The sequence below is a fragment of the Elephantulus edwardii genome, unplaced genomic scaffold (genome assembly GCF_000299155.1).
Source record: "Elephantulus edwardii isolate Elephantulus edwardi_28Jun2011 unplaced genomic scaffold, EleEdw1.0 scaffold00216, whole genome shotgun sequence".
Taxonomy (NCBI): domain Eukaryota; kingdom Metazoa; phylum Chordata; class Mammalia; order Macroscelidea; family Macroscelididae; genus Elephantulus; species Elephantulus edwardii.
Window position 1 is genome coordinate 16,523 of NW_006399966.1, and position 25,653 is coordinate 42,175.

The following is a 25,653-nucleotide window of genomic DNA, read 5'->3' on the forward strand; positions in this document are numbered from 1 at the left end:
TTTTCCACCGCTTTGCTTTGATGATAAAATAAATTCTTGTATGCAGGTTAAAATTTCATATCAAAGCCTGAGATTTCTATTTTTAAATCTCTAAGAAACCTAATTTCAAGGTCTGTTCTAGAAACATAATGGATTGTTACAAGGCTCTCTACCTGAAAGGAGAAGGATAACCATTTCCTGGGGTGGGTGAGGTGATGGGGTGGCATTAACCTTGTTCAGAGATTTTAAACTCAAGATACGGAGAACCCAAGTAACTTGATCAGGTTAACACAGATGCAAGAATGAGAGCTGAGGTTTATGCCAGGCCTGTCTGGCTTCACAACTGGTGCTTTTTTTCCCATGACATCGTATTGCACCCCTTAAGTTTAAATTTCTGTGACTTCAGATTACTCTCAGTGCCCCTCAGTCTTCTCAGTTGTTCTTACTATTTGTTTAGTTGACTATACCATGGACTGCTAGAAGAATAAACAGGTTTGCCCTGGAGAGGGTGAAACCAGGCTGCTCCTTGAAGGCAAGGATTGTGAAGCTTCGTCTGACATAGTTTGGGCATGTGCAAGGTGAGGGTTGTCATGCTTGGGAGGATGGAGGGACAGTATAAGAAAGGACAATCCTCAATAAGATGGATTGATTCAGTGATTAGGGTAATGAAGATAGGTGTGTCAGAGACAAGAAGGTTGGTTCAGCATGGAGAAGGGTTTAGAACTGTTTTACACAGGGTGACTATGATAGACAAAACCAAATCGAAGCTGCTGTCATCTAATCATTGTGACTCCTGGCACCCAGTAGGACAGAGTAGAACTGATCCACAGGGTTCCCAAGGCTGTAAATCTTTGTAGAAACAAATTGCCTCATCTTTTTTTCCTTCATAATGCCTGAAGAGCTTGGCCTGATGACCTTGCAGTTAGCAATCATGTGCTTTGATTACTGCATGACCAGGGTTCCTTAACTTTTCCGTACTGTTATTGGCAGGTGCCATCGAATCAACTGTGATTCATAGTGACTCTGAGCAACAAAGAAAACCTTGCCCTATCCTGTGCCATCTTCGTGATTTCCAACACATTCGAGCCCATTGGTAAAGTCATTGTCAGTCCATCTTGTTGAGGGTCATCCTCTCCTTTGCTCTGCCTTTCCCAGCATGATGTATTTTCCCAAGAACTGGCGCCTTCTGACAGACATGCTCAAAGTATGTGAGAGGAAGTTTCAGCATGGTTTAAAATCAGGAAAAGTGTGCATCAAGGTTGTATCATTTCTCCACATTGTTTGATCTGTCTGCTGAGCAAACCGTTCCAGAACTGGACTATGTGAAGGAGGAAGGCTCATCCAACACCTTTTGTAGGTACATTTTGTAGATGACACAACCTTACTTGTTGAAAGTGAAGACGACTTGAGTCACTTGCTGCAGAAGATCCAGAACTGCAGCCTTGAGTATGGATTACATCAAGAAAACAAAAATCTTCACCCCCGGACCCGTAGGCAGCATCATTATAGATGGAAAAAAGATCGACATTCTCAGGAACCCAAAGACCACTCTCAGGTCTCAGTAATTGACTCAATAGGTCTTGCACTCATAGCTATGACTTATTACTACAGAAAAATGTAAGGCAGAGTCTGCAAAGTGATAATGCACAGGATATCTAAAGAACTCCTACAATGCAACGATACATAAGATTCAAATTAGTAAATGTGCAAGCGATTTGGACAGACAGACACATCACAACAGAACATATAGGAGTGGCCAATAAGCAAGTGAAATGATACCTTGTCATTAAAACCACAATGAGGTGCCAGTACACACCCACCAGAATGGCTAAATACCAGACTGCTTTTGAAGCATCTAGGAAAAAATCTGCCACTAACTTCCCCCATCATTTTTTCTGAGGAAGAATTAGAGTTGTCAGGGGTGTGGTAGTGGCAAAGTAATAAGGGAAGAGGCCTAATATGGAGCATAGAGTTCTAAGAATCCTTGTAATTGTTAAAAGAAATCTAAACAACGTATCTTAATCTAAAGAGACAATCTCCTAATTGGAGGCCTTTCAGAATAACCTGTAGTTTTTTTAATCAGCTTGTATATTTGTATATTCTTATCCTCATCTCTATCCTTTCATAGTAAAATTCATGGTAATATAAACATATACTATTGATTTAACCAAATATTATACCACAACTGTGTTGAGAGGCCGAGGAGAGGGAAAGTAAGTAGTGGTGGAAGAGAACTTGGAATTTCATGTACCCTAGTAGAAAGTCAATAGACAAATGTCTAAAATTAATAATATCAGTGGTGATATAAATATTTAAGAATGTTAGTGATAAAATGCAGGAAAACACAGCCAGAGACCAGAAGGCAGTTGCTTCTGGAAAGGGAGCGGTGGATAATGGGACTACAGGTTCTTAGTGCAAGCTCTTCAATACTACTTGACAATTTAAATATATGTGCATATCACTTTAAATTCAAAACTTACAGATAAAATAATGTAATAAACTGTCTTATAGAAATTGCAGAACAGGGGAGGTTGGGCAAGGAGAAAAGTGCAACAGTAAATGAATGGAAATCTAAAGTCTCTGTAAACTTTAATTAAAATTAACAAGTTTTTTTTAAAAAAAGAAATTTGAGAATATAGTTGACTAAACTCTCTCTAGGTGCATCATCGATGAAAGTTTGTGTAAATGGTGTTTAAACTCTAGTAATTTATAAGGACGGTCATGGCCTAGTTTGTAGGGAGTTGCACTGCTAACCCAAATGCCATACCTCGGTGGTGGTTAGCAGCTCCATAGGAAAAAGATGAACAATCCCTTCCTGGGAGATTCACAGCCTTGGAAATCCAGCAGAGGCCCAGCTATGAGCCTGTTCTGACTAGATGGCAGGAGGAGAAAGGGAGAGAGGAAGTAATTTACAGGTCTGATACTCTTGCTTTTTAATAGTAGAACCCTAAGTAAGTTGTGGTCAATATAATAAAGAGCCTTAACTAATTCACCTTTTTTTCTGCTTTCCTTTTAGGTTTAAATTTTTGAAATTGAAGTAGGTCTACACATTAGGAACTCATGTCTTTTCTTGTAAGTAAACCAGAACGAATTAGGGTGAGTGTTTCTCTTCTTCTGACTTTGTTTTCTGAAAAGTGATGTTTTGAAGATACTGTAAATGGTTTTTTACATTATGCTTAGAATCTTACAGAAGTGAGAGATGTAGAAAGAAAAGCAGGTGGTGCAGTCTCCACTCCTCAGACCTTCCCCCAACCCCCACCCCTAGATCTTCCCTCAGTAACATAAACTGCCCTCAAATTCCTATCTAATCTTTGAACTTGCTGTTGTCAGTTGAATCTCATCCAGATCTTACAAGAGCATAATAATTAGGGCTTAAGAAGACATTAGGGGATATTTTTGGTTTAAGGTTTAAAGATTATCCCAGCCTCCAGGGTGCCAGAATGTCTACAGAGTCCAGAGAATTTTTAAATTTGTTCTGCATTGTCCCCCTTTTGATTGTGATTCTTCAGTAATGGTAGCCAGACACCATGCAGTTATTCTGGTCTCGTGGCAGAGGAAACAGTTGCTCATGGAAGCAATAAGCCACACATGCCACATTCTTGTCCTGTTCTAATGCTCCTTCTTCCTCTCTTATGAATAGAGACCAACTGTTGTGCATTGGGTGGCTAGTTGCAAGCTCTTAAGTCTCTGGGTACTACAAAATAAACTAAGAGGTAGAATAGAAGCCCGAAACATTAAGCCTGTTAATTGAGATAGTTCATGAAACCATGACCCTAAATGAAGGAATTCAATCTCAGGAGGTGTTTGGTTGGCTATAAGCAGCCTCAGCAGCTACTTTTTTTGTTGTTGTTATCTTTCTAAGTATATGACACAACTCTTGCCAGTTCAACTTTTTACAGTTGTACAGCTCAGTTGATAGTAATTACAGTAATCACCTGTGAAACTCTGTCCTTAATTATTAATCAGTGCCATTTCCCCCCATTATCATTAGCCCCTTCTCTTTGGCCCTTGGTAACAACAAATAAAATTGGATCACTGTACACTTGCCTTTTCTTATCACTTACTGTGTGAATCATATGTTAAAACATTTGTTCTTTTGTGATTGACTTCTTTACAACCTCATGTCTAAAGACTGTGTATGCTTTTATTTATTTATTTTTTTTAGGGTTTGTATGTTTTTAAAATCATTATCAAATTGTCATCACCAAACCACTTTTTTCTAAATGTAATTATAGGTATTATTTGAAGATTTTTTGAATGTGAAAAATTTCATTATACCTCACATTTTTATCCACTAAAATTATCTCAAGAGAAATACTACATTTAGTTCCTCTGAAAGTTCCTAGATTTCTTAAAAGGCCACCTTATTTTGTTTATAATCAAATACTTAATTTCTAAGTACAGTAATTATTTCAGACATTTGTAATTTTGTATATTATGAGACATTTTAAGTGTGCCACTCTTCTCCAGTATTATATTATATTTTGTAATATGGCATATATGATTTTTATACATAATTTAAAAAATTTTAGAGTGTTATTTATTTTCTAATTTTGAAAAAATTGACATAGAAATGAAGTGATACAGAAAAAAAGTAATGTTACAATTCCATTTCACAATTTATGCTATGCAACTTATTTCTGAATATCAAGTAATCTTATCTTTTTATATGTGTGTGTATGAAGAGTTTTTATTGAAAAGTGTAAACTCTGCTGTAAACTAAGAGGAAAAACTGAACCTCTTCTTATCCTGAACCTTGCACAGTGTAAAGAATGTCTCCAGGCGAAATTTTAACACCAGAATTTAGTGAAATACAATCTTGATTCCATTGTTTTTAAGGATGAGCTGCTTTTCTGTTTCAGCCTAGTCTTATTTTGGTAAAAGCAAAGCACTAATCAGTTGGATGGAAATCTAATCCCCATCTGAAAAAGGCCAGTAAAGTGAGCCGGAGGTTGGCCAGGCCTGTTTGGTCCACATATTCAAACCTAGTAGAAAATTTAAGTGATCATGTCTTTGGGAATTCTAATGAATGGAAGTGTATACAGCTTGCTGTGCTTCCTTTTACAGACTAATAGTGACTTGTGAAAAATTCATATTCATACCTGTTTTCTGTATTGTGAATTCTAATTATTTTCCAATTCAGTGTTAAGGATTCAAAGCATCTCTAGTGGATCGCCATTGAATGAGTGAGATGGAACCAAAAGGTAGTGTTCTTATATCTAGGAAGGATTAAGACGTCCTGTGCTTTTAGGGTTAGTACAGGCATGCCTGGTTTTACCATGATTTGCTCTGTGGTGTTTTATGTATATTGTGGTTTTTACAAATTGAAAGTCCATAGCAACTCTGCACCTAGCACTCTGTTGCCACCATTTCTCCAGCATTGTGCACTCACTTCATGTCTATCCGTTTTGGTAGTTTCCACAATACTTCCCACATTTTCATGGTGGCCTAGTGGTAAAGAGCTGTGCTGCCATCCAAAGGCATGTGGTTAGAATCCACCAGCTGCTCCATAGGAGCATCCATAAGGATGGATAGTCTTCTCTCGTGTGATTTAGTGCCTCTGAAAACCCACTGGAGGACCAGCTATGAATCCATTCCACCTCGATGGTACACAACAGTTGTTCACTTACTAGACTACAGTGGAGTGAACACATGGTTTTCACTTGTGTGACTCAGTTTCTTTCAATGGCCTAGAACCAAGCCAATAACACAGAAATGTGCTTGCACCGCTTGTTACTTACCTGTCAGATTAATTAAGATTGAAATTAGGCAAAAAGGCATAAAGACAATACCATTTTCTCCAAGATTTAACTCCCAAGATTATTTTCCTAGTTTTCATCTTAACTGTATCATGTGACCTGGTTTTGTCATTGTGTTCTTGTCTGTCTGTCTAATAGGTAATGTCTAATTTTCTCTAACTCAGGAGAAATACTAATACTCTTTGGGGTTTTCCTCTTTAGCGGTGGGTCTCGGAAAAGTTCATTGTTGAGGGCTTAAGAGATTTGGAACTGTTTGGAGGTAAGTACAGTATGGCATTTAGCCATTATTTCAGGATAACTGTCACTACTCTGTTTTTACTAAATCACTTTCTAGAAATTAGTCATTCCAAGAGCTTGTGTAAACTGTAGTTGTTGGATTTATTTGGATCTTTTTTGATGCCTGGGATTCAAAAGTGTCCAGTCTTGAAGACTTCACAGACAGGAGTAAGGTAGCAGTGATGTATAAAGATTCTGGTGTCCTGATCAATCTCATTGAATCATCTTTTCATGGTAGAACTAATAAGACTTAAGAGAACTAAGATATCTGTCAGGGCAAAAATATAAAATCCTTGTTATAAAATATGTTTAAATGTTGGTTTTAGAAGAGAAATAGATTTGCAGCTTTGAGGTTTAACAGGGCTTAGATGTACTTCTACGGCCATTTTTAAAGGAGCCTTTTTTGAGGGATTGTGATCTTAATTTCAGGCAAAGAAATTTCTTTGTATAAAGTTAATAGTTGTAGGAGCCTAGTCTTTATATTTGTGAACCAAGATCCTCTGTCCTTTGGATTTTATACCCTAAAGAAATTAGGTTGCCAGATTGAAGGCATTGGCTGATATAAAAGAACCCCCAGATAAGGACCCTAATTATCACAGATGGTTCAGACTCAGATGTTAATTGAAATATTGATGGTTCAAACTCATCAAAGGGGGGAGACCCCAAAAAACTAAGACTTGGCAATCTGTTTCCATACAGTTTATAGCCAAAATGATTTTTAAAAACCATGAAATTAAAAATTAAAAAAAAAAAAGTCCATGAAATTTTTTTTCTTCTAGTTGTAAATAGTAAAAACTACCTGCCTGGTAAAGAAAGGGCAAATGGGACAGAAATACTATATTGTGGTACTGTTTTAATTCTCTTATCATTTGTGAGAATAAAATAGTTTGAAAGCAAACATTGACAATGAGCATTAACTGGGAAGTCTAGGTCATAGTGAATAAGTTACAAATATAGTACAGTGTATGTGAATTAAATAAGTTGGCTTCAATGTCTTGAATGGAGAAACTTTAGAGCTGTCTTTGACAGTGGGCTAATTTCTGATATAAGAAACATGATGACATCTTTCCTATAATGTTTATAGCTTGCTAAAATCTCTATTATTTAGGCTTAAGCAATTTAAAAATTTCCTTGTACTCTAGAAGAGATGGGTAGATTTTCATTACTCTAGTTACCTGGCTTCTTAACTTTGACAAATTGTCACTTGCTCCTGCCATTTGTATACCGGAAAATTAATGCTCAAAGAAAAAAAAAATTCTATGTTGATGCCAATTGACTCCATTCTTCCTCTCTTCTTTAATAATACAGCGGGTGCTCTAAATGTACCTCAAAGAAAGCATTTTTCTTGGTGACTATATGTAAAGCTATGATTTTATATAAAATGTTCAGGACTATATAATTTAAGGTATTTGAAAGTGCCTAATAACACCTCAATACTTTATAATTAATTAAAAGTCATCTTCATAGATAATTTTGACCATGGATAATTTCTCCAGAAAGGAGAAAGGAAAAAAAATCACAGATTCAAAATTTGACTGATTTAAGAGTAAAAAAACTCCGGGAGCTGTCCTTTGTTCATTTTAACTAAGAGGTGCCAAAATAAAGAAGCCTCAGGCTTTATTTGCACTCACAATAGAATGTATCTAACTGAAGAATCAAAGTGTTTCTCCTGAAAGTGTTACTGTATTCAAAATTTTTCCAGTTTTGTTTTTTTTTTAAACCCAATTTTTGGTCCCTGTGCTCCCTAGGAAATGGCCATCTCTCAACATTATTTATTTTTGAAAGTGTTCAATTTAATATTTTTTTTCCATTTGAGTGTCTTAATTTGATAATGAGTATTTTGTTCCTGCAACTGGTGTACTGACAGCAGTAATATGTGCTCATGAAAAGTGAATATAACTGAAACTGTAGCAGTTGAGTTATACTGAGTAGGGAATATGCAGAAGAGTAGCCTTGCCAAGTTGTAAACCGCCTTACAGTCCCATTTAAAACCTCAACATTTTTAGTGTTGGATCTGTGTGTGTATGTGTATGTTTTTATATGTAGTATCACAGGCATCTTTTGCTGTTATTACTCTAAAGTAGTTTTTATTAATAAAAGTAGTCTAAGTACAATAGTTGCCATTCTAAATGTGGATATGTCTTCGGCTAAGAAAAAAAAACCCAAACCACAAAATGCCAACAATCAATTTCTCTACTCCAGAGCAGCCTCCGGGTGACGCTCGGAGAAAAGTAAGTGAACTTTCTAGGTTCTAGCTCTGTGGCTGTTGCATGGAGATGATGTTTTATGGAATTTGTTTGTTTTGTTGGCTGGTAATTTTGTGTTTCTGCTTGTCTGTCATTGAGCTGTATTTGTAGTGTGATTCTTTTATTTGTGAAAATTCAGGTTTCACCCTGGATAAAATTTGTTGTATAGTTTGAAACCAGAAAAGTCTCCTGGATTTAATATCTCTCTTCAGGGACTTGACATCTCTCTTCTTCCTTCCATATTCTATAATCTTACCCCTCACTTCTCCAAAAGAAAGTGGATTTCAACAGTCTGAAAGTGGTTATAGTTCCTGATGCTACTTAATCTATTAGTAATTTCTTTCAATCCACAGAGATTCCCCACCTCAAAGCCAGAACTAAAGCTATTTTTTAATAACTGAAACACCATAGTGAAATTTATCTTTTTCATTGGCAAAATGGCAAGACTCTTGCCCTGCTTCCTGCCCTTCTAGTCTGTTTTACCTAAATCATTGAAACCCATCATGCACATTTAGAAACCTAGCTGATTTTTAATAATGTGAGTCAGTGTCTTATAAAGAGAGACAGAACATTTGTCTGAAGAAACATTCTGCTCTTTTCAGATGAACAGACATTCGTGTTTTTTGCTGGCAGCCTTAAAGATGAATGAAGGATGATGGGTTGATGAGGGTGGTTGCTATGCTTGCAGGAGCCCCTGTCTATGAGATGAAAGTATTTTACAATTAAGGGACCACTCTGGTGGCTTAGTGCCACAGAGTTGCACTGCCAGTCCAAAAGCATGTGGTTCAAATTCATAGCTTTTCAACAGAAGGATGGGTAGCTTTAAATGGGTTCTGACTCCACGATCCACAACAACAAAGTTTCCTACACAGTTGTCTATTTTTCTGTAATATGCCAATTATGTAATATTTTATATTAACATAGCTACTAACATTACAACAAAAGTTATCCTAGGTGAAACCTGTGGGAGTTTGAATGTGTTTATTTGGTATCATTTCATAAATACTTGTTTTGTATGCTTTATTTTTTCTTGAACTCTTTAAAGTTATTTTTATCATTATTTCTGGGTATCACTAGCTTACATATTTTCAAATGCTTCAAATTGGATAAAGTACAAAATACTCTTTTTGAGTGGGGAAGCTAAGAAAAAAGACTTCAGTAGAATGAGGGTTGTTTCTTCTCAACACAATATTGAGATTATATATTGTGCTAATAAAACTATGCCATAATGTGTGTAAAGAGAACAGGCTACTTATTTTTTCCCCCCAGGAATTTTCACTTTTAAATCTGAGACAATATCACGAATTGACCTGCTTTTCTGTGGCAATATCAAACCAGACCTACCCCTTTCAAAATGTTGTCTAATAGAAAAAAGAAAAAAAAACAAAAACAAAGAAAACAAAAAAAAGTTGTCTGAAAATATTTCATGTTGCATTTGTCAGATGCTGGAAATTTTAATAACTTAATAACTTGTGCCTGTATTGTTATTTTACTATTACCATTTAAAAGAAACATCTCTGAAAAGTTCACTTTTTTCCACTTAAAATCCCCCTTAGCAAAAATTTTAGGTGAGCAGCAGAGACTTACACTGAATAAATAGTGAGTTCACTCACATAGGAGATTCACCAAGTAGGAAGCTTCTCTTTTAGAATCATTTCCAGTGCACTGGGGACATAGTGGCAGAGGAACCACTGCAACCACTAGTTTGTGTCATGCGTTCCAGATTGCCCATGAATTTATATTCCCCATTGCCTAAAGAAAGGTTTTTTCTAGCAGTCGCAAGCAACTCGACAGCACATAACAACAACAACATCTTTTTTAACTTTTATTTTATTAATTTTTGTGCATGTATCATCAAATCAGATCTGACTGGTACAGGAGGAGATTGCCCCTCCTTCTCCAGCAGAGCATCTGGTGGATTCGTACTGCGCAGCTCTGGGATTGCAGTGCACCTTCTTGCCACTAGGCCACCAGAGCTCCCTAACAACAACATTTTTTACTAGTTAGCCATACTCAACAGAGGTAGTAGGAATGTTTATCAGACTGCTAACTAGCCATATCAGTAGTCAGCAAATCGTTCCCTGACCAGGCACTCTTGTTGGCAGTGACAGCTATGATGGCTTAGATGATCTTTTTTGAAGAATTAGTTTTCTAGTGTTGCTATAACAGGAATACAACAGTTGGTGGCTTTAACAAATTTATCTTCTCAAGTTTATGAGGCTCCAAGTCCAGATTCAGGGCACGGGCTGTCAGGGAAAAGCTTTTCCTCTGTGTGGGCTCAAAATGAAGGCCCTCGCCTCTTCTGTGTTTCTGCTCCTGGACAGTCTTCATGTGCTTGGACATGTGGTCCTTTTTCCATCGCAGCTGCCTCCTCTTTGCCTAATCAGCTTGGTTAATCTCACAGAGGCTTGGAGAACACTCTAGGGTGCTCTGGTGGGGCTCTGAGTGAACTAACCCTAAGGTGGTACCTTTCTGGGGTTTCTAATCCACCGGTGGTCGCACAGGAGAAAGATGGGCAGTCGGCTCCCATTTTATTAACAGCCTCTAAAAACCCACTGGAGGGTCAGCTGTGAGTAAGTTCCAACTTGATGGCAATGAATTTAAGGGTTTTGTTTTTTTCTTTTAGTTTTACGCCACACCCTGTTAAACCCAACCTCCCTCCGCGCGCGCCCTCTCCTGTCCTCTCCCCTCCTCTCCTCTTCTCTTCTTTCTCTCTCCACTGATAGGACCTCATTAACACAGTAAAGAAAACTCTATTGGTAAATAGGATTGCTTCCACAAGGATATCATTAAATACCATCAAGTTAGTTTCTTGTTATAAAGACCTGCTGTGTAACAGAACAAAACATCATGTAGTCCCGTGCTAGCCTCTGTCTGAGCACATAATTGCAGTCACTGTGTCAGCCCATCACAACTCATTGTCAAGCCCATCGTCTTCCTCTCCTATTTTACTAAAATCAACAAGAAACCATGTGGCTTCCTTAAGATGATCTTGCTCAGAAGTCACAACCAAATAAAGAAGTTCATCACTTACAAATCCTACCTTCCACCAAATATTTGAACATAATTCTAACAGATACATTGCCATTGCTTGAAAAACATCACTTTTTGCATTGCCCAATCACATGTTAATAATTTCCTTTTTTAAAAAAAACACTTTTAATTGATATTTTAATGAAAGTTTACAGAAATCTTGGATTTCTAGTCATTCATTGTTGCATATTTTTGTCCTTACTTTACCCCCCAATTCGCTTTTCTCTTTTTAAAAAGATTCTTTCATTGTTGCACAATTTCCTCCCTACCTCTACCTCAGTCCACTTTGCTATGCACCTCTTAATCTGGACTATTGTCATACAAATAATACCTAATCATATATTTCTTTTAGACAGTTCTTTCCCTCATCTATTTATATGTAGTGTTCATTATTTATTCCCTCTTTTCTTAGTTTCCTCCTACTCCCCATGTTAGTATTGTTTTATGACAGTGGCAGTATACAGTATTTGTCCTTTTTTCCCTGAGATATTTCACTCAGCATAATGTCCTCCAGGGTCACCCATTTTGTAGAATATTTCATGAATTCCTGGTTTTTCAGTGCTGCATAGTATTCCATCGTGTGACTGTACCACGGTTTCTCTATCCATTCATTTGTTGATGGGCACTTGTGATGCTTCCATTTCTTTGCTATTGTGAACAAGGCAGCAATGAACATGGGTATGCATATGTCTGTTGGGGTTACAGTTCTGGTTTCTTTAGGGTATAGTGCAATTGTTGGATCAAATAGTATTTCTATTTCCAATTTTTTGAGAATCTCCCTACTGCCTTCTGGAGTGGTTACACCATTTTACACTCCCACCAACAGTGAATAATAAGTGCTCCAACTTCTCCACAGCCTCACCAGCATTTGATGTTTGCTGCTCTGTTGAACTTTGCTATTGTTACTGGTGTGAGATTTTCTCTCATATTTGTTTTGAATTGCATCTCTCTTAGAGCTAAGGTATTTTAACATTTTATTTTATTTTAACAAAGCAACTTCATATGGGGAAGTCCATACATATGCTTGCATTCTAATGGAGGAAGTAGACAACAGATAAGGAAACTGCAATGATAACAACCAGGAAGCAAGGAAGTGTCATAGAGTGACTGCTGTCATTATTAAGTATCATCAAATCAAGTGTGACTCATAGCAATAAACAACAGATTTGAACCCTGTCCTTTCTTGAGCCATCGTCATCATCTCTGGGATACTTGAGCCCATTGTTGCAGTCAGTCACTGTGTCAGTCCATCTTGTTGAGGGTCTTCCTCCCTTTCACTCACTGTCCCTCCACCTTTCCAAGCTTGCTATCCCTCTCCAAGACAGAGCCTCTCCTAGCAACAAGCCCAAAGTATATGAGACAAAGCTTCTCCAGCCTTACCTCCAAGAAGCATTCTGGCTGCACCTTCTCCAGGACATACCTGCTTGTTCTTTTGGCAGTCAGTGGGATATTCAATACTCTTCTCCAACACTACAGCTCAAAAGCATCTACTGTAATCCTTATTCATTGTCCAGATCTCATATATATATATAGCAAGTGATCAAAAAAGACCATGGCGTGAATCAGACAGACTTTAAATTGATGTCATTACTCCTCATTAATTTGGAGTGGTCCCAGATAATAGACTTCTCCACTGCAATATGTCTCCTGATCTCCTGCAGGTACCAAAGGTGTTAACTGTGAATCCAAGTAAGATGAAATCATTGACAGAGTCAGTCTTTTTTCTATCATGATGTTGCCTATTGGTCCAATGGTAAGGGTTTTTGTTTTCTTCATGTTGAAATGTAGTCCATGAAGACTGTAGTCTTTGATCTCCTTAAACAAGTGTTTTAAGTCCTCCTCACCTTCAGTAAGCAAGCTTGTGTTGTCTGCATAATGCAGGTTATTGATGAGTCTTCATCAAATCTCAGTGCCACATTCTTCTTCAGAGTCCAGCTTCTCAAATGACTTGCTCATTTGATGAGTAGATATGGGGAAAGGACATGGGCCTGATACACATCTTTCTTAATTCTAACAGTGTTCCTTCACTTTTTTTGACTACTTTGGTCTAGGTCTAGATTTCATATGAGCATAATTAAGTGTTCTTGGATTCTCATTCTTCTCAGTGTTAGCCATAACTTGTTATGATCCACACAGTCACATGTCTGCCTGATCAATAAAGCACAAATAGATATTCTGTATTCTTTACTTTCTGCCAGGATCCATGTGACATTACTAATAATATCTCTAGTGCCACAGCCTCTTCTAAACCCAGCTTGAACCTCTAGCTATTCCCTGTCACTGTACTATTCTAAGCCATTTTTGGATGATCTTTAGCAATATTTTGCTTGCATGTGATAGTAGTGATATCATTCAATAATTTCCACATTCTGTTGGATCATCTTTTGTTGGAATAGGAATATGAATCTCTTCCAATCAATTGGCCAAGCAGCTGTCCTCCAAATTTCCTAGCAGAAACTAATGAGCACATCCAGAGTGGCACCTGTTAGTTGAAACATGTCAGTTAGTATCCCATTGATTCCTGGGACCTTATTTTTTGCCAGTGCCTTCAGTACAGCATGAACGTCTTCCTTCATTACTATTGGCTCTTGATCCTATGATATTCCCTGAGATATTTCTGTGTTGACCAGTTCTTTTTGGCTCTGTGACTTGTGTCTTCAGCTTCTGTCTTCTTTGATGTTTCATTAATCATTCACGATTTTGTCCATAGCATCTCTCAGTGTTGCTGCTTGAGGAGTCTACTTTAATTTGGTGGAGAAGATTCTTTTTCTAAGAGTTAACATTTTAGACCTCAGTGATGAGAAAGTGGAATGAGGAGGAGTGGGACTGGCATATTCCCAACAGAGGGACAAAGCACAGATTCCAGAGTGTGTCTTTTGTGTTGGTAAAGGATAGTGAGTGAGGGGAGAGGGGCATGGGGTCGGGTCACAGAGGCAGGCAGAAGCCAAGTCATGTCAGTCCCCAAAGGCCAGGATAGTAAGTTTGGATCGGAAAGCAGCTCTGAGTTTTGTACTCACTGGTGACTCTGATGTTACTGAGTAAATTGATATGTAAAAAAACAGGGTCTTGCAAAACAAGAATGTGTTAGGGGCTTGAGGCATAAGATTAAGCTTTTGGGGACTCTCCAAGACTTAACTGGCACTCAGCTTGTAAATTCTGAACAAGAAGGAATTACCGTTTTAAAGCTCTTAATTTTTTTCCTCGAATCACTGCTCTTTTTGTCCATTTCCCCCTTTATCTTTGCATTTTAAGAAATCCGAAAAGATCAAGTGTTAGGAAAAGGCAGATCATCAGTAAGAACACATATATAAGTTGCTAGTGAGAATGTAAAATGGCATAACAACTTCAGAAACAGTATGACATGATTACGTGAAGTTGGCCATTTCCATACTCTCACAAGTTCTCTCTGAGATCTCAGCCTTAGAATCAAGTGTTCCCCAAATGAGTATTACACAAACTATGAAAATAGGTGGACTATAGCTAAATGCAAGCATATGGCTGACTTTTATAAGCATTAAAATTTATAAAGTAAAAATGGATCTTGATTGCTAAGTGAGCTCGTTTTTGCTTGACTTCTCGTCGGGAGCCCTGGAAGCCTAGTAGTAAGTTGTGCTGTAAACCCAAAACCACACAGTTCAAATCTACCAGCTGCTTTGAGGAAGAAAAATGGGCAGTCTCCTCCCACGTAATTTACTGCCTCTGAAAAGCCACTGGAGGGTCAACTCTGAGATGGCTTTGACTTGACAGTACATAACAACAACTACAACAAGGCTTCTCTTACCAGTGACAGACGAGAAGAAGGCAGAGCCTGACTTGGTTTATTTCCCTATCTGCAGCATCAGCTGGTGCTTCTAAAACCAGATAAGCAAACATCAGGGCTTCCCAGTGGGATGGCATATTCATTTCACTGGCTTGGACCTGAGTCCTGTCAGTGCAGTGCTTTTGCAAGATGGACTTTAGGCAAGTCAGTGTATCTCCTTGAACCTCAGTTTTGTCACTGAAAAATGGAAATGCTAGCTGCCCTGCTTCACTGACTTAGGGTGATGGTCACCATATGACTGTCCCTGGTCATGAACATGCCCTCTGTGTGATGGCTACATGCCCGGTGCTGTGGCACGGTAATTTTTATGGGCTCCCCTGCTTTGCAGAAGTCTTTGTTCAAGGATCAGCTTGCCGGGATGTTCTCAAATTACACCTTCTGACTAGTGCTGAATCAGGAGCCTTTCCTTACAAGCGGTCATATTTATGAGGATGATGTATGGAATGTGAGCTCATCCAAGGTTCCTCCATATCAGTTACACACATACCTGAATAGAGGATCCAAGAGGCAGAAAATGACTCATAGTCCTTAGCTTATGAAGAGTTATGTCAGAAAGAGAGAAAGCGAGCTTTTTAAGCTGAGAGCAGTGACTAATTTGTCCTGGGCTGCTTCCCGCACTTGCTAAGGCCCGAGGTATGACCTCCACCCTCTGAATTGCCAGACTTGATGGACAGCCTGAGGGACTGCTCCTGCCTGGAGGACTGCACTGACCCACACAGCTCGTACCTCCCCCATGACTCACTGCACCAGGAGTTCTCAGCCTTCGTCTGGAAACATCAGGAATGATTGGTTTTTGCCAAAGAAGGGACTTCTTATGGCCACATTTTTCCTTCAGCAAGACTTACTATTTGACCTTTGTAAGCTTACAAGCTTACAAAGCTTGTTACATGGAATTGGCCATTGTCTTCCTAGGTGCAGGTAGTACTAACACTTATTTGCTCTAATGTTAGTACTGGTTACTGTATAGAACAGCTGATGTTTTACTTTATGTTTCTCTTTAAATAGTTCTGACAGTATTTCTTTGCCCTAGAGCCGTGTGTGTGTGTGTGTGTGTGTGTGTGTAGAGGTCCATCTCCTTAGGGGTCTGAATTACCACTTCCCCACTCCCACCCTCTAACTCTTACTAACCTCTTTTTCTTTTTCTCTAGATCAATGAGGCAAGCTCAGAGTCGATAGCATCCTTCTCTAAACAAGAGATCATGAGCAGCTTCCTGCCAGAGGGAGGGTGTTATGAGCTCCTCACCGTGATAGGTACTCCCCTCATTGCCTCTTGATCAGTGTGCACCATGGGCTACTTAATGGGATCTGTGCTGACCAAACAGGTTCTGGGGTCCATTTGGTCTTTTTTGGCCAAGTACGGCAAGAAATCATGCAACCAGGAGAGAAGCTTTTTCGCTCTGTTCTGCTGAGGCTCCGGCGGTTAAAATGGTTGACTGAGTAGGACTTGCTAGAAGTCAAGAAAGGTCACCTGTGACAGTAATAGCTGTAAATCCTCTGACTTGACTTCTTTCGTCAGCTCCTTTTGAGGAAGATGAAAACCATCGTTTGTATTTCTTGGGTTCCTCTATTCTTTCAGGAAAAGGCTTCGAGGACCTGATGACTGTGAATCTAGCAAGGTACAAACCGACAGGAGAGTACGTGACGGTGCGAAGGATTAACTTAGAAGCTTGTTCCAATGAGATGGTGACCTTCTTGCAGGTAACCCGACTCCGACACTCGGAGGCAGGCTCTGTGTCTGGTGGCTATTACATGGCATCCCCACATCCATCCTCTGGAATACCTCGCAGGAAAAGCAGGCGAGACCACATGCTCACACGTTACAGGAGCTTTCCACAGAGCATCTTGAGAATTTGGTACCAAGGATTTTATAATGCCGCTCAGCCCTCTCTTCTCCAGAGACTCCTTTTTGGGTCATTTCTTCATTGATACTAAACACCTATTGCCATCAAAGAGTTCTCAACTTCTAGCAGCCCCTTAGGACAGAGCAGAACCTCCCTTTTGGGCTTCAAAGGCCACCAGCCTCCGGAAGCAGATCACCACGTCCTGTTCCTGTGGAGCAGCTGGTGGATTCAGAGCTCTGACTTTCTTGGTTGGCAGCTGGGCACTTACCTCCTGCTCCACCGGTGCCCCTTACTCACCTATAGACAGTGTCTCCTGTTAATTATAATAGTAACTGATGTGTGTTGAGCACTTCCTATGTTCCAAATCCTGTTTTAAATGCTTTACAATATTTAAATTGTAGAGCTGACACTATGGCCCAGTGAGGCAGTGTAGGGGCCCCTCTGAGGCTGCTCCGAGCAGAGCACCCAGAGAGCACTAGATCCCATGTCATTGGGCTGCCATTGTTATGTGAAACTCCATTCTGCGTTGCTGCTTGGTTCTGACTCCCCTCTTCCCATTGCTTTCAGGGGGAGCTTCATGTCTCAAAACTCTTCAACCATCCCAATATTGTGCCATATCGAGCTACCTTTATTGCAGACAATGAGCTGTGGGTCGTCACATCTTTTATGGCATATGGTAAGTGGGAAAGTGCCTCTTCCAGATTCCCACCAGTGAAGGATGATGCTAAGAACTTGTGTGTTTTCTCCTTCTGTCAGGCCCAATTCCTCTGTTGCAGGTTCTGCCAAGGATCTCATCTGTACACACTTCATGGACGGTATGAACGAGCTGGCCATTGCTTACATCCTTCAGGGGGTGCTGAAGGCCCTGGATTACATCCACCACATGGGCTACGTCCACAGGTACCATCTGAAGACTGTTTGCCCTTTGTTAGAATAAGTTTCTGTGCCTGTGAACCCACAGAGAAGTTGCTGGAAGTTGGCTGAAGCTAGTGAAGCCAGAGTCTGTAGTGAGGACTCTGACCTCACCTCTCTTTGGTAGACAGATCATTTAGGCTCTTCTCTGTTCACCAAACTCCTTGGTTCCAGGTAGAGATAAAAGGAACATCTCACGTGAACCCTTGACTCCATCTTCTTCCCTGGGGTGCCAAGGCTGATGTGTGAGTACAGAATGTGTCCTCTGCCCAAGAGACAGGAAACTGAAGGGAGATTAATAAAGCTGAATTCCAACCTGATTCCACATCCAGAGGTGGGTCCCAGACAGATTATGGGCCTGAATGGAAACTAAATGGGTCAACCAAAGTAGGAGGAAATCATCTTCTAACTGGAGGCATGAAATAGCTTCTATACATCTGAGAAGGACAAAACATGTGACAAATTAATTGGTACATTTGGTCACCTCAAGACTAAGCTTCCTCTTTAGTAAAGGACCTATGAGCAAAGTTAATATCGGATAAACTGACGGATTGGAGGAAGGTATTTGCCTGAAACATACTGGTAACAAGGAAATCTTGCTATTCAATATGAAAGGACAGCAATAAAAGGTGAGCAAAGGGTATGAAGTTTATGGAAGAAGAAACCTAGAAGTTCGGTAATCAGACACTCAAATGCACGTGCCCCTGGGAGCCCCGAGCGAGTGCATTGTCTGCCTGTTACAGGTGGAGGTTCTCCCTGCTCTAGGGCCTCGCTGTGAAACACCTGCTGCTACTTCAGCTCGCTTCCGAGATCCTTCCCATCATATGAGTAGAGCGAGCATGGAACTACTTTCTAGATCCCTGTACTGAGCAGAAGGATGACAATAATCAGAGAAAAGCAAGTTAAAACAAGATGTCATTTTATACTAATGCGACTGACTTTTATTAGGAAGCCAGATGAGCCCAGAGGAGGTGAGGCGAGCAGGGTCTCCGGTGCAGATGGCGGGCACAGCCTGCTGGCTCTATTGGTGTCTTCACACTGGACACCCGGGGTGGCCTTCTACAAGCTCAGGGGAGAGCATGCACGGAGATGCCGGGCTCATGTGTGGGGCACCAGGCAGTAGGAGCGTCCCCCTGGGAAAGTGTCGAGTGAGGTGTTAGAGCCACACCCTAGAGCGCAATGCAGCAGGGAGCTGCGAAGAGGAGGTGTATAGAGAGAGCAACACGAATGGATCTTGAAACAGAAAAAGGAAGAACTAGATGTGTAACAGAGGACCACTAGACAAATTTAAGATCTTTGCATCCACAGCAGTGACAGGCTTGGCAAGGGACCTGCTGACTGAGGCACAGATTGCAGCAGGAGGAGAGGAAGTGGGAAGGGGTGTCTGTGAGCGGAAAAGGGAACATATTATCATAGAAAGTTGTTAAATCTGATGTTTCAGAGGGGTCATACTGGGTGGGGGTAGGTTTTGTCTGAATATTTTTCATAAAATCAGTACATATGTGTGTGTGTACTGTATGTGTACACACACACACATACATAAATAAAATGTACATGCATAAATATGTCACATACACTCTCAGCCTAGAGTGTTTCAGCCAAAACGTAAAGACCAAAAGTTGAGGCATGAGGAGAGGCTCCTGCTGCAGTGTGACAACCGTCCTAATTCCCCAGGAGTGTCAAAGCCAGCCACATCCTCATCTCTGTGGACGGGAAGGTCTACCTGTCCGGTTTGCGCAGCAACCTCAGTATGATCAGCCACGGGCAGCGGCAGCGTGTAGTCCACGACTTCCCCAAGTACAGTATCAAGGTTCTTCCTTGGCTCAGCCCGGAGGTCCTCCAGCAGGTCTGTGGCCTGGCTCCCGGAAGCCCTTCTCTCTCTGTCTCTGTCTGTCTGTCTGTCCTTCCCTCCCTACCCCTACCCTTGGAGCCTTCTGGAGTTGATTGATGGAAACGTGCTCCACTTCTCAGACTGGGGAGGGCTCCCTGTAGACCAGGTGTACTCAAGTGTGTATCCTTGAGGGCATCAGCTGCCCGCTGCAGGTAGAGTTCCTTCTCACCCTCTGGCGCATTGCCGTAAAACGCCTGATGCTATTCTGCTCCTGCAGAGATCTTCCCCATTGTGTGGGGAGGGCGGGCATCTGGAACTGCTTTCTGGATCTCTGTACTGAACAGGAGCGTGCAGCCAGCATTCCTTTCTGCTTGTTACATAACCTCACCAGACATGTTTGTTTTAAAAGAGCTGCTCTTCAGCACCACAGGCAAAACCTTCCACAGCTGCTTCAGATCAGAGGACAGGCATTCTTTCCTTCTCTTCAGTCTTTGCTCTGCCCACTTCTTTTTCTAAGAACAAAGGCAAAATTGAGTCATCTGTGGCTTTTTTCCTCCTTATTTAGAATCTTCAGGGTTATGATACCAAGTCTGACATCTACAGTGTGGGAATCACAGCCTGTGAACTGGCCAATGGCCACGTCCCCTTCAAGGATATGCCCGCCACCCAGGTGAGCTCGTGGTTTCCTTCTTGCCTGTCTGTCGGCCACACAGAACACTGGACGGGACAGTCTTCTCCCACCAGTCTTCTCCCGCCCTGGGAGAAGGTGTGACGTAACTCCTTAACTTCTATGTTTGAGAATAAGGTGGTAGAAGGGTCCAGAAGAGGGGCTGGACATGCATAGGTTTGGCATGTGATTTTTCTACAGTTGTGTGCTGTAAATACATCTATGTATATAGTAGAACCAACAGAGGGCAAAGTGATGTAAACTTTTTAATCATAACTTGTCACCCTGAGGGAATATAAATGTCCCCGGGGATATAGCATTGTCCCATTGGTTGGGAGGAGGGCCCTCAACCAGCTGGACTGACACAGTGACTGCTGCAGTAGACTCTCATGTGTCAGGAATTGTGAGGATGGCACAGGATAGGACAGGGTTGGATCGTACTCAACTCAGCAGCACCTAACAACAGTCCACAAAGCCAGTGTATTGCAGCCTACCTTGGTCTAATTAGCAACTGGGGTCTTAAAAGCTTGTGAGGTGCAACTCCTGGTCTCTCCCTATCTGTAACAAAAAAGAGGAAAGGGCTAAGAGACCACGCCAACCTCAACAGCCCCGACACCAAGACCAGAAGAACTAGATGGCGCCCACTATGTCTGCCAACCACTCCAGAAGGAATCACAAGGAAAGTCATGGACATAATGGGCTCATAAATGACACGAAACTCAAAACCATAATAATGAGCCAGGCTTCATTGTCTAATAGAGTGGTAGAACCCCCAAGACTATTTGGCCTTTAGTTACCTTTGAACCTGAAGCAGAACTCACCCTGTGTCTCCACTGTCAGCTAAACAGTAGACAGGCCTGTAAGATGAACAACATCAGGGAGGCACGTAACATCAAAAGGGCAGCATTTGTCCCAGGATAAAGCTCAGAAGGCAGGAAGGGAGAGGCTAGAAAGATTAATGGAAATGAGAATTACAGGGAGGAGGTGGGAAGAGTGTGCACTGGAATTAATGTCATAACATAATGTAAGTGAATGGTTGGAGACCAATTAGCTTTGTAACCTTTCACTCAAATTGCAATTAAAAAAGAGGAGAAGGCATGGGTGATGTCTTAAAGGGAAGAAAGAAACCATGAGCCCTTTTAGCCACAGTAAGGGGCATGTTTTTTCATTCCCCCTCTGCTTTTCAGTTTGGTTGGGGTGTAGCTGCCAAGCCAGTGACCAACCCAAGAATTAGATTGCTTCTATGTCATCTTCTCTCTACTCCCGAGAGATCTGTTTGTATGCTGGGGAAATTATGTTTGTGAGGCAGCGCTGTAGGCCTCCTGGGAGCTCAGCTCCAGCCCAGGTCCTGGCTCTGCCCTCCCCAGATGCTGCTGGAGAAGCTGAATGGCACTGTGCCCTGCCTGCTGGACACCAGCACCATCCCCGCCGAGGAGTTGACCATGAGCACCTCACGCTCGGGAGCCAACTCAGGCCTGAGTGAGAGCCTGGCCCCCAGCACCCCCAGGACCTCCAATGGGGACTCGCCCTCCCACCCCTATCACCGCACCTTCTCACCCTACTTCCACCACTTCGTGGAGCAGTGCCTTCAGCGCAACCCGGACGTAAGGTATTTCTGTGAGGTGGGGGCGGGCTGACTCAGAGAGGTGTACTTGTCCTGTGAGGGCCCCCTCCCCGCCCCTTGAGTGACCACAGCCCCCCCAGCATGAGATCTGCACAAGGAGCCAGAATGAGTGGCTCTGAGCTGAGGGAAGTGAGGGGCACTTGAAGAAGCATAAGCAGCAGGGTTTGGGGGTGCGGGGGTACAGGCCTGATCTCTCTCTCTCCCCGCAGGCCAAGCGCCAGCACCCTCCTGAACCATTCTTTCTTTAAGCAGGTACAGTAGCACTTTCTCTCACTTCCTGGTTGGTTTGGAGTTTTTTCCCCTGCCTGAGGTTCTTAGTACCCACAGTTCCTTTAGCTGAGGTCTTCCCCTTGAACTGGAAAAATGACTCTTTTTCTTCTTCATATTCATTCCTTGTTGCACATTTTCTTCCCTCTCCTTCCCTCTGTGCCCCCTGCCCCAGTCCAACTTTGCAATGCACAAAATTACTCTATTTCTGAAGCCCCTTAAAGGTGATGCTCTTCCTTCATAGAGATTCTTGGCTCCAACAGCCCCTCTGTCACCAGGCCACAATTCCTTGTTCTGTGGTGTCCTGAAGCCCAAAGCCACAGGATCCCTGACCCAACTCTCTCTCCTCCCTCAGATCAAGCGACGTGCTTCAGAGGCATTGCCTGAGTTACTTCGTCCTGTCACCCCCATCACCAATTTTGAAAGCAGCCAGGCTCAGGACCACAGTGGAATCTTTGGCCTGGTAGCAAACCTAGAAGAACTGGAGGTGGACGACTGGGAGTTCTGAGCCTCTGGACTTTGTACACTGTTGAGCTGGGACTCTGGAGCGTCGCAGGCCTGCTGTCCTGAGGGCTGGCCCCATTCCCACACTCCTGGATACAGACTGGGTAGAACAGACATATTTGCCAGGAGAGTTGGCTGCTTTCTGAATGGGAAGGAAATTCCTGGAGAGAGACTTTGCTTCATTTCTCCAAGGCTTTCGAGACATAAGGGAACAGCGGGTTGTTGGGGATAGAACAAGACACCACCATTCCCCGTGTGAGCTCAGATGAGTGCTTCTGAAGGAAGAGATGGTGTTGCTGTGGTCCTGGGGACTGACGTGCCAGCCAGGCTTTGGGTCTTTGGCCCAGGGCACCATGTGCTGCTCTTGTCCATCTCTTGTGCTCCCATCAGCATCGTTTTCTTTCCTGTGCAGCTTGTCCCTTCATCTCAGATACCTCCGTAACAGTGGAAGGGAAGGGTATTTCTCCCTTTCAAGCAGTATGTTCAGGCTGGGGCTGTGGGGTCTTCTCCTTCTGTCCCCCTCAGGACATGACACATGACACCTAAAATCCCGTCATTCATACAGCAGAGAATTCTTCATTTCCACCAAAAATGCATCCTGATGCCTCCTGCCAGTTGCCTTGGTGCTTTCTCCTGGGGCTGTCTCCTCTTGTTTAGCTTGGGTCATGAGGCCTTATGCTGTGTTAGGTTCATTGTCAAAACAAATTAAACTTTTCAGCGAGGCCTTGGAAGAGTGGCAGTGCTGCTCACTGCGTGGGTGTGGGGGGTGTGGTGCACAGCCTGGGACTGTGTGCAGGCAGAGAGCATGCACCAGCTGGGGCTCTGCCCTCTCCCCCTGGTCTCAGAAACGCAGAGTGCTTGCCTTCATTAGATAGACTCACAAGCCAGATTCTTAAGCTCCACAACAGATTTGTGTCTTAATTAGCTAAAAATTTGAGTTCACAAATGGCCCGTGGCCATCAAGCCACCTTGGGCTGAAAGGGCTAGAGACCAGACAGAAGACACCTTTGGCTTCGTAACCTGACTAGTGGTGTCTCCTTACGGTCCTAATAACCAGGAGCAGGTAACCAGATCTCACCTGCACCCCTGCCGCCCCTCCCATGGCCCCAGAGCCTCTATGGGGAGGTGTTCAGGTGCTGAGGCCAGACAGCTCCTCTTCCTCTGTGAGGCCTCTGGGCTGTCACCAGTTTGGCACTCCCCTCCTTCAACTGGTGCAACACTCTCCCTTTTAACTCAGATTAAGGAAGTACCTACCTCTCCCTCTTCCCTAAAATGACTTTAAAACCTTCTAGTGACCTCTCTCTCCTCTCAAATTTGAACCCCAGATGAAAAACAAAAGCAACCAAAAAACCCTTTTCCTGTGGGTAGGTCTAGGGTCTGTGGGGAAGGGAATGATAGTAACTACAGGGTCAGGGTGGCCATGGGTGAGAAGGCTGGCTCACATTTCTTTCCACCCTCTCTCCTTCCTCCAGCCTAGTTCATTTTTTGTTTTCAAATTTCAAGTTCCCTTTTTCTTATCATCCCATCAGCCTATTTTCCTTCCTTCCCTGCTGCAGCCTTTATCATGCTGTCAGCTCATCCTCAACACCCAAATGGCTCCTGTGGAAGCAGTTCAGCACCCAGGGGTCCTGGGCTTGGGCCTGCAGCACCAGCCCCCAGCCTCACCCTGTTCTGGCCCCTGGGCCAGATTTCTTCTATCAACAACGCCTTTTGAGAACCTAGTCACAGGGCTGGAAAAAATGCACACACGATTTTAAACAGTTCTCACACTCCATGCAGGAAGTCCTCAGGCCTACAGCTGAGACAAATCCGGAATCTTCTAGAGAAGCACTAGGCAGAAGACAACGCAGTAAGCCGAAGTGGCTGGGGGCTGGGAAGGCAGGCGCCTCTCCCCTCCCCTGCCGGGCTCTGGAACCACTGAGCAAGCTGCTCACTGACGTGTGTGGGCTGTGGCTCTGGAGCCACCAGTTCTATTCCTGCCACAGTGTGGGAACAGGCTATATTTAGGGCTGTGCTTCGTGAGACAGCTTCAAGCTTGATTTTAGGCAAAGCCAAGCAGTGGCTGGTCCCCGCCACGTGGAGCTCTGACCAAAAGGTCAAAGCCTAGGTTTTCCCAGCACATTAGGCCAAGTGGCAGGGAGCAAAAGCGGGGCGCAGGGCACCTGGCTTCCTGACCCTTGTGCCCCTAGCTCTGCTGCCAGTGCTCAGCTTTGCCCCCTGGGCTTTCCCTTCTCTGGGCCCAATGAGGTTTGGCGCCCTGGTACTTGTTCCCTGTGAAGGATGGAGCCCTCTTTCCCTGAAGGGGACGCGAGCCTCAGCAGCAAAGTGGAGGTTGGGGTACCGATTTCTTTTAGGTCTGGCTAAAGAAACGCCTTAGGGCGTCAGATCTTAGGAGCCTGGGTGCCCTCTGTCCACAGGACACTGAAGGGCGCCGCGCGCTGTCCAACATGAAAGCGTCCAGAGGGCAGGCCCGGCCTCTCGCCCCACGCTGCTGCGTTGTGCAGGGCGGCCGCTGGCGGCGGGGGAATCTGCCGCCCGTGGGAGAATGCGAGGGGAGCGCTGAGATCCTTATGGCGCCAAGCGAGGACGGCCGGCGACTGCGCCCTCGAGTCCAGCAGGGGAAACGGAGGCAACGAAAAACCCTGCCACACCTCTGGCCCCCCTTCACCGCAGGGGCCGCACCAGGCGCGGTCTCCCACGATGCCAGCCGCCTCGACCTGTGCTTGGCGGCGCCTAGCGGCCCGCGCTCAGCCTCCTGAGGCCGTCTCCCGCGCACGGCTCCGGGGCGGGGAAGCGGGGGACCCCGGCGGCCGGTCCCACCGCGGGGCTGCGCGGAAACTGAGCGCAGGGTCGGAAGGGGGGCAGACAAAGGCGGGGACGCCGCGCGCGGGGAG

At 43.1% G+C, this 25,653-nt stretch overlaps 1 protein-coding gene across 1 annotated transcript; it reads left to right on the top strand.

Annotated features, from left to right (window-relative positions):
* Positions 1 to 3,039: 3,039 nt before the first annotated feature.
* STRADA (STE20-related kinase adaptor alpha) lies at positions 3,040 to 22,763 on the top strand. Its single transcript, XM_006897787.1, has 12 exons — positions 3,040 to 3,075; positions 5,940 to 5,997; positions 8,217 to 8,245; positions 16,262 to 16,364; positions 16,690 to 16,811; positions 17,522 to 17,630; positions 17,731 to 17,854; positions 19,541 to 19,712; positions 20,263 to 20,367; positions 21,732 to 21,973; positions 22,198 to 22,240; positions 22,611 to 22,763. Exons 1-12 carry the CDS (start codon positions 3,040 to 3,042, stop codon positions 22,761 to 22,763), a joined length of 1,296 nt encoding a protein of 431 aa, XP_006897849.1.
* Positions 22,764 to 25,653: the final 2,890 nt, after the last annotated feature.

Bases quoted from the DNA above. Each gene is read 5' to 3' on its own strand.
- STRADA (XM_006897787.1), top strand. From the start codon at position 3,040: ATGTCTTTTCTTGTAAGTAAACCAGAACGAATTAGG. The intron at 5,998-8,216 runs GTAAGTACAGTA...TCTCTACTCCAG, and splicing joins AGATTTGGAACTGTTTGGAG to AGCAGCCTCCGGGTGACGCT. The intron at 20,368-21,731 runs GTGAGCTCGTGG...TGCCCTCCCCAG, and splicing joins AGGATATGCCCGCCACCCAG to ATGCTGCTGGAGAAGCTGAA.